Genomic DNA, 8,825 nt, shown 5'->3' on the forward strand with positions numbered 1-8,825 from the left:
AAGACCTCTAATTCATTAAAATCGTCAATCTTCCCACTCCGATGTCACAACAAATTCTCGAATTCTGACTTTGCATTTTCGTACATTCTCTTCGAATGTCACACAAACCATTCCGAGTTGTAACGATTGTGCCGCTACAATCGTTACAACACGAATTTCGAGATTTAGGAAGGGTATTGGGACGACGTGTCCAGCCTTCCGGGAAGATGTAAGACTGTTATTTGCCCGCATTCCAGAATCCGGAGGGGTCTCGGGAGAGAACTTAAACATTATTTTAAATAACGCGCAGATTCGACACGAGTTTGTCATCCCAAAATTTGTTATTGATGCACAAAAAGAGCTGCATTGTTCAAAGCAAACTGAAAGACAAACATTACATCATCCAAAGCAAGCAATGGGTGTTTGCACCAGTGCAGCTGTACGTTATTGCAATGACTGCATCCTCTACAATCAATCATTGCAATTAACTTCTCACAATCTGAAAACGAATTTAGATGTTATTAAGTCAATTCACGACATGACCAGAAGCAAGGTCATGTCGTGAATTGAATTAATAACATCTAAATTCGTTTTCAGATTATGAGAAGCTAACTGCAATGATTGATTGTAGAGGATGCAGTCATTGAAATCACGTACAGCTGCACTGGTGCAAACACGTATTGCTTGCTTTGGATGATGTAATGTTTGTTTTTCAGTTTGCTTTGAACAATGCAGCTCTTTTTGTGCATCAACAACAAATTTTGGGAAGACAAACTCGTGTCAAATCTGCGCGTCAGTGCCAGAGCTAAACTTTTTATTTCTTACTCACTTTATAGTTTACTTTAGTTGCAATTGATTGCAATGATTGTAAAGTTGGGCAATGTTGATTGTAAAATCTCGTATCATTGCAATGATGGACTGTTACAGAATTTTTTGATTGCTAGTGTTGCAATTGATTTTTGAACAGCCCTGCTGGCTTTTGCAGAGACGGTGAAAAGCATGTAGAGCTGTATTTAGACGCTAGCCAGTCGTTTTAGAACCTAGCTTTATTTTCCGTCGATATGTACTTGCGGGCGAAGGTTACACTTTTTCAGAGACTGAGCACGTTTACCGCGGAAATAAGGTCAGGTAGTTTTCGTAATCAGAGAATCTCCCTCGCAATACAGGTTGCGAACGCTGCCCGTGTTCTTGGCACTATTTATGATAAAACTACTTTCGAAGAATTTTTTTAAATTTCTAGAGCCAAGTGAACAGAAGCGAAGCTTTATATATGTATATAGACCCGTCGCCTCATGTCAGGGTTGTTTTTATGAGTCACTTTCAACTCCGGTTTGTTCTGTGCAGGTGGTAGTTTTCTCAATCTAGTTGGCTTGATCCCCAACCATCTGACTTTCTTTACTTTATCCACATTCGACTTTACTCTTCAATATCTAGAAAGTTCTTAGGATTTTGACTGGATATTGTCTGGAAAGGATTTCTGACTGTAACCTCGGTTACTTTGATATTTTCGACCTTCTGATCATACTAAGACGAAAAAATCGATGTTCAATTATTTTTTTTCAGTTATTATCTGGATTATCTATAAAACTCACATGGAATACAGAATAGGTGGAGCAAAATACAGCTGCCTGATGGGTAAACAAACAAAATTTTGTCTACAAATTGCGCTTCTCGTCCTTATAGTAACGTAAGTTGGACACATAAATAAAACTGCATAACAAAAATGAATCATAATTTAGATTTGAGATACCCTTTTGTTTCAGCCTTGTTTTCGTGTACTTCAAATTGCCCTCCGGTGATTCCCTACCAGATGGAAGATTGGAGCCATCTGGTGAGCCAGATGCGCTGGACAAATACTTGAACCAACAGTTTCAGTTTCTTGGAGTTGGAGGTAAACAAAAGAACGCCCTAGATCCCAAAGTGAAAGAACTGGAACAATATCAACAACTAGTGCTATCGATCTTACACAATTCTGATGCTAACTGTAGACTTACCGAATTCATGATCCGAAATGGGTCCTGTAAAGCTGGAATAGTGAGTACTACAATTTTACACAGTTTTATTGATTCCGTTGCAATTAAATAGCCCTTACTCAATCACTAATCATTTTCTTCATGTCAACTAGCATCTTTACGTATAAAAACTGTTGGATTAGCGTGAAAATGTTTCTTCTTTTTTGAGCCAATTACTTTTCAAGTTTTTACTTGAAAAGTATATTTGTTGGAGTATACATTTACTTTGACATTTTCCGTTAAAAAAACATTTTTGGCTTCAAAACGAAATTATGTAAAGTGGTAAACTATTGCTACCGAAATTTAGATTGTTTTTTTTTTAAGCTTGAAAGATCGAAGTGATTGAAATTTATTTGATTTTTTTTCCTTTTTCGAGTAAAAATTTGTTCAAGCCCAGCGCAAAAACAGTTTTGAAACGAGGTCATTTTTGCTGTGTGGCTTAAAACATCAGTACGGTAACTTTTTTTTACGAATTCGAGGCTTCTTTCTAATTTTTCTTAATTAGCTTTATAGAGCTGCTTTTTGTCGTGTTCTGGCTAGTGTTTGCAAGGCGAAGCTTCGCCTCTGAGTAAAAGGAAGGCAAACTCAACTGTCGAACAGCAAAAGTCACGTAAAATGTGAATGACTATACGTTTAAAAATGGACTGAGTTTTTCCATTTGTTGGCTATGTTTTGTTTGTATGTGTAGAATGAAACGACGTCTTACTCTGACATTTTGGGCACGCAAGTGTACACTGTGATGACAACATGCGCCGGTGAGCACATGAAGAGGCCGTGGGTTTTGTTTCTTCACGGAATGGCGTATACTACTCGAGTGTGGGTCGAAACTAACATAATGCGGATGACTGCCAGTTTTGGGTTCAATAGCATCGCCATTGATTTACCCGGTAAAGTTATATTTAGGCTCAATTGCCAAATATAATGTGCAATCTGTGTCAATTTTGTAACATCATTCGATCCCGGCGTACTTTGATACCAAACCGACGTGCGTGTCTCGAATTTTCGGAATCTTCCCTGATGTTGTTTTCGAAAGTAATTAAGAGTCGATGAAGTTAATTGAGACTCTTATATAGGTCGTGACAATTTCAGGCTCAAATTTAGTTTTTTCGCGGTTTGACTTTTAATTTATTTAAAGTTGTTAAAAGAAAAGCAAACTCCACTATCGAACAGCGAAAGTGTAAAGGTCACGAAAAAACGTGATCAACTTCTTATTTCGAAAATGGAATTTAATTTTTAGATTTCCAGCGGAATTAAAATTTAACCTATTGATCCAGTTTTCTCAAATTGGATTAGTTTTTATCAAAAAGTTGTCAAAAATGAATTGTTCTAGAAATTCAAAGAGCTGCAAGGCCATCTATTTTTTTTGAAAGTCAATAGATTTTGTCAAGAAAAACAAGTCAGTTTTTTTTTGTTACTTCGTTCATTGACTCTTTTCCAACTGTCTGTTGGCTATGTTCAATTTATGCCGATTGTAAATGTTAACGTTGAAGAAAGTATGTCTGACATAATTCACTGGTTGACGGAGTCCTTGCATTATTCGATATGCACAATGTTCCTAAAGGTCGCTAAAGTAGTGAAAACCATATTAATGACGCGATTATTGAAATCACATGAGTGTTAAAGACGTAATTTGAGGGTATTGGATCACTTATTGTTTCAGGTTTCGGCAACTCAAAAGGATCCAAGAAGGTTTCTTCAGAAGTGGAATTCATAAATGATCTCATCGATTCTCTGAAAATTACAAAGTTTGTCATTGTGTCGCCATCTATGAGTGGGCGTTACTCTATACCTTATCTCAAAACGTAAGTCTAGTTGCTCAGTTAGATATTAAGTCATCCAAGCCGTGTTTGAATAATCCATATATGAAAATCGAAGGGTGGTTGGGGTTGAAGAAGGAGGGGCTACTCGTTTGATTGTGCTCTTAAATATCATATTTCACCAAATCTATTGTAAACGCCTTTGTTATTTAAGCCGTGATACATGGAATAGTTTTTTATTTATGTGTGCGCGCAAGCAAAATGGAGCCTAATTATCTCAAATGGAGCCTAATTATCTCAAGTGAATTAGGCTCCATTTATTACGCTCTCTGTTTAAGTTCTCGAAAATTCAAATAAAATGACTGTGGTTTATTCAGAGTAATGAAGGTAGTGAAGACACTTATATAGGTATTGCTAAAAAATTCTTAAAATGTGCATACAAGTCTCTAATTACTACAGATGTGCATTCATACATATTGATGCATTTATGATTGCACTTAGGTATGTATGCACTTTTTGAGTTCAATTGAAATTCATCTGCTGAAAGTTACGTAAATAGCACTCTCCAAATACGAAAGTGGAATTGGCGCGAAAAAACGTGAGTGATTTCTAGTTTCCCTGTCGATCCAGTTTTCTCGCGTTGGGTGATTTGTTTGTCAATCTCATGTTTTTGTCAGCTCATTTTTCGTTTTTTTTTTTCAGGAAAAAGTTAAAGTTCACGCTCAGTTTTGATTTTTGCGTAATGCCAAAGAGCGCCAGACAAATCTTTCTAGAAATTCAAAGAGCTTAAAGGGCATATATTTTTTTCTTTGAAATTCGAAAATTGAGATTTTTAACAAAGTCAGTGTTTTTTGTTTACTTGCTTTCATTACTCTTTTCCAATCTTCGATTGGCTTTGTTATTAGGCGGTGATCAAGGTCGTTTTTTCGGATTCGTGGTTTTCGTACAAGCTTTTTTAACGCAGTAGGAGCAGGAGCTGTCGGGCTAGCACAGAGAGCGCTCGAGGAGTCTATCAAGTGAGAGGCGTAATCATATAGACCGATATAATTTTTTGATTGTAGGTCTTGCTGATTTTTTTTTGTTTTTTTTTCTGGAATTGTTCACGCTCAATTTTGATTTTTAGCGGCGGACTTGTGATTTTTTCTTGAAGTTTCCTTGAAGTTCAGTGTATTTCTATTGTTGAACGGAAGGCAAACTCCACTATCGAACAGCAAAATTTAAAAAGTCATGAAAAACGTGATCGACTTCTGAAAATGGGAAGTAATTATCAGATTTCGCAGCGAAATAAAAGTTATACGTATTGATCCAGTTTTCTCAAATTGGGTTAATTTTAACAAAAAAAGTGTCCATCATAAATTGTTCTAAAAATTCAAAGAGCTTTAAGGCTCTTGAAAAAACAAGTCAGTTTTTTTATGTTTCCTTGCGTTCATTACTTTTTTCCAACTGTTAGTTGGCTATGTTTCATTTTCCTTTAATTTTGCTTGTCTCGTTTTCTCTTCACAAGATTGTAATGCTATGTTTTAGTTGTATTGCAAGTGGTGCGAAGCTACGTTTCCCATCTGAGCAGTTTTTAGAAAATAGTTAGGGCTCTATAATGTTCGAACTTATCTTTATCCTACAGCGAGTATTTCGAAATTGATGAGGTCTAGTTTTCGTGGGCTCAATGATATTGTGGCTGTATCCTGTATCTGTCTTAATTATCCGTTTTTTAATTATATTTCAGTAGTTGTTCAAACATCTTGTCCGAAAATGTGAAGTTTTGGGTTTTGAAACTATATATTTGACCGCGTTCATTCTCTGCATCACTTTCTCTTGATGTTGCGCGATCGCAAAAGATGTAAAGTTTCATTTTGCCTCTCTGATACTTTGTTGCGCTGGATAGGAAGCCCATGTTAAATAATTCATTTTTAAATTGACTGGGTAGTTTGCGTAAATTTTGATCAAATAACCGAGGGTCAATTTTGACGAAAATTTAGATTCCTTCGCAAAATAACTGCACCATAAAAAATCTGGCAAAATTCAAAGCAGCCTTTGAGCTTTGTTCTCATCACTATCCGCCCGCCAAAAACCTACCCAATTCGATAAAAACACGTTTTAAATTTCCAAGTTTCATTCGGCTGTAGTGTGTTCTCAAAGTTTTGTAGAATTGTCAATTGGTTATCAATTATAAGTGTTTTAGGTTGAACCCCAAGTTAGTGGGGTTTGTTGCAGCTGCGCCCACTTCGACTGAACTGCTCACTGGAACAGATGCCACCACCATTGAAGTATGTAATTCCATATCTGAAATTCGAAGGGTGGGTAGGGGTGAGGAAGGAGGAGCTACTTTTGATTGTGCTCTTAAAATATTATATTGAGAATGCAATTAGAGCAATCTAGTTTGCGCATTAATTAGAATATTGCAGGCTTTAATAGCTATGTGTAAATACTTCGCCTTTGTGTAAATATTGCGCTAATTATGCCAGAGCAATGCTGATTTTCTTTAGGATGCGAATCGAGATGATTTCTCAAAACTTTTCTAAAAAATTTAAACTTGAGTGTAATTTCAATAAATGTAACATGCGGAAATTGGGAGAATGTAATAAGTCAAATCTTCCGTTTTGAAGTGTTTTTTGAAGCAATATCTCAGTTTAACTCTAATAAGATAGATAAAAGTGATTGAAGCAAAAATAAAGATCTCAACAATCATCTTCCCTTTAGTATCAAATTTGGTATAAAAGCAGTGAAATAGCACTATAGCGTTGTATTTAAAATTCGAGTTTTGCTGCTATCTGATTGGCCGAAAATTCGCCAGTGAAAGGGGGCAATTGTTAAGTAGATATAATTAAGTAGTACCAAAAGTTAGAGTAAATTGAATTATTGTTTGATTTTTTTTACAGACTCCAGTGTTGATTATGAAGGGGGAGAGAGATAACCAGTTGGGTAAAGTGTCGCTGGATAATCTGGCCCGTCTGAAGCACAGCACAACATTCATAGTGCCTGATGCAGGGCATCCCTCCTACGTGGACAACACCCCTGTCTTCACTCGAGAGATGATCAAGTTCTTATTGTGCATGTCAAGTGAGACCCAATGATGGTTTGAAGGACATCAAATTAAACTCGCGCTATATAAAGTAGCTGTTGTAAAAATGTTTCCTGTGGTCACACTAGTGGTGAAAATGAACTTTTAAACATTTCTTTGTAAAAATTAGCATATAACTTAAATTCCGTCGTCCTCACACTCGCCTTTTAGAGCAGTTTTTTACTGATAGAGCTTCATTTTAGCTGAAACTGTTCATTAAAGTTGCCAATTTTGTGTTTATTAGTCAAATTAAGCTGAAGATTATCTTTCACTGTAAATATGTATATATTTGTTCGTTTCTATATCGAAAATTTGAAAAGATAATCCAATGAAAATTTAGATGGGAATGGATGATTGTGAACGTTGAGAAATTTAAGTAGGCTACCGAAGTATAAGTCAGCGAATGTTGGTCAGAGAGGTAGACAAAATGAGTCAAAAAATCTTGACAAAAAAAACACTCTAAGCCATTGTTTTTGTTCCAGCCTTGTTTCGTTTTCCAGATATTGAATCAAATGAAAATAAGTAAATAATAATAATAAAGTTGTGGTTTCTGCGACTCGCAAAGGATCTATGAATGGCTCTCCGGCCTGTCTAAGTATAGTCCGTTTCTCATATTTCCCATATTCTAGACTGAGTAAATTTTGTTGAGCGAAGCTCTTTTTGCGACTCAAGGCAATTTTTTTGCGTCTAGAACTTCCACGAGGTACCACTAATGCAGCCGTAATCGGTCAAGTTGCGGTAGACCTGGAGCTAGAGGTCAAGTGAGAGCTCGTCCTCACACACTATCATTGCCATGACATGGGATCGATTAAACGATCTGGCGATCTCGAAGTGAATGCCTTACCACTTTTTAAGTGCCTCACTATGCTATGATCAGCACAAATGAAAAGTAATTAATAGCTCAAATGACGTCAAAATCTAAATTTGCGTTCCAACCAATTGTTTGTTTCAGGCTAGTGGCGGAAATGAACTAAAAAAATGTGTAAACAATTGAAACCAAGAAAGTCAATCGATCAAAGTTGAAAAGATTCCATCGGTAAAACATCAAAGTTTTTTCGAATTAACACTTTTAAAAGATTCACGAATCCTTTTACCTTACTTTGATATGACATTAAAAGTCAGCTTTTAATTTGTGTATGTGGCGAAAAGCTAACGCACCTGCTTATAAAGACAAAAGTCAATGGTTCGAATCCGCTTAGGTCCTGTTTTTTTTTGTAAGGGGAAGATAGTCCGAGCGTTATAAAATCTTTTTCGGGCTACTGTTTGTCTGCTTTTCTGTCGGCTTAGTTGTCGCAGCACCAAATCTACTTAAAGTTTTGGCTTTTTTCAAATTAATAAACGTTTCAATGTATTCTGGTTTTGGGCAATTAATTAAGTTTCAAGAAATTTTCCACGCTGTTCATTAAATGAGCTGGAATTTTGCGCATTTTATAGCTGCATCAACTGCTGCTATTCAATTGCCTCTTGAATTTCTTTTATTGCCCAAAAAACACAGAAAATGAAAAAAAAATGTTTAAGTTTTTTCGAAACTGTATCACGGTTCCGATAGCAAGTGTGTTTAACATGAGTACCAGACGTTTCCCCCCTAGAGAAGTTTGCTTACAAATTTCAATGCGTGATGTCATATAAAGTCAATTTCAATTTTTGCTTATCTTTTTTTCGAAAAATTTTGATGAATTTCGTTGCTGTCTGCGAACTTTCTATTTTTTTTACACACCAACTGCTTCGCTCATTGAAACTTGACTGATGGAGGATTGAACGCTTAGTAACTTATCGAATTTGAGTTCCATCAAACGTAAAGTGAAAGATTTTTATGTTAAACATTTAATTGATTAAATTGTTTGGCTTTACTGCTCGCCTTTTTCTAAGTCTCACTCTATCTGAATACTTTTTCAATCACTTCCAATTTTTAGCGAAAAATTCTGAAAAAAATAACAATCTTTTAAACTTTTTTTTCAAAATTATTCTATAAATTTTCCAATTGCTAGTTTAAATCCGTTATTTCAATTTTTTTGAGAA

General features: G+C 35.8%; 1 protein-coding gene across 1 annotated transcript; it reads left to right on the forward strand.

Annotated features, from left to right (window-relative positions):
- The first annotated feature begins 1,512 nt into the window (after positions 1–1,512).
- On the forward strand, positions 1,513–7,162 carry LOC134851637 (protein ABHD14A-like). Its single transcript, XM_063867815.1, has 6 exons — positions 1,513–1,666; positions 1,743–2,013; positions 2,680–2,878; positions 3,652–3,793; positions 5,928–6,012; positions 6,625–7,162. The coding sequence occupies exons 1-6, from the start codon at positions 1,521–1,523 to the stop codon at positions 6,817–6,819; spliced, it is 1,038 nt and encodes a 345-aa protein (XP_063723885.1). The 5' UTR covers positions 1,513–1,520; the 3' UTR covers positions 6,820–7,162.
- The last annotated feature ends 1,663 nt before the right edge of the window (positions 7,163–8,825 follow it).

This window comes from Symsagittifera roscoffensis, chromosome 1 (genome assembly GCF_963678635.1).
Source record: "Symsagittifera roscoffensis chromosome 1, txSymRosc1.1, whole genome shotgun sequence".
In the NCBI taxonomy this organism is placed as follows: Eukaryota; Metazoa; Xenacoelomorpha; order Acoela; family Convolutidae; genus Symsagittifera; species Symsagittifera roscoffensis.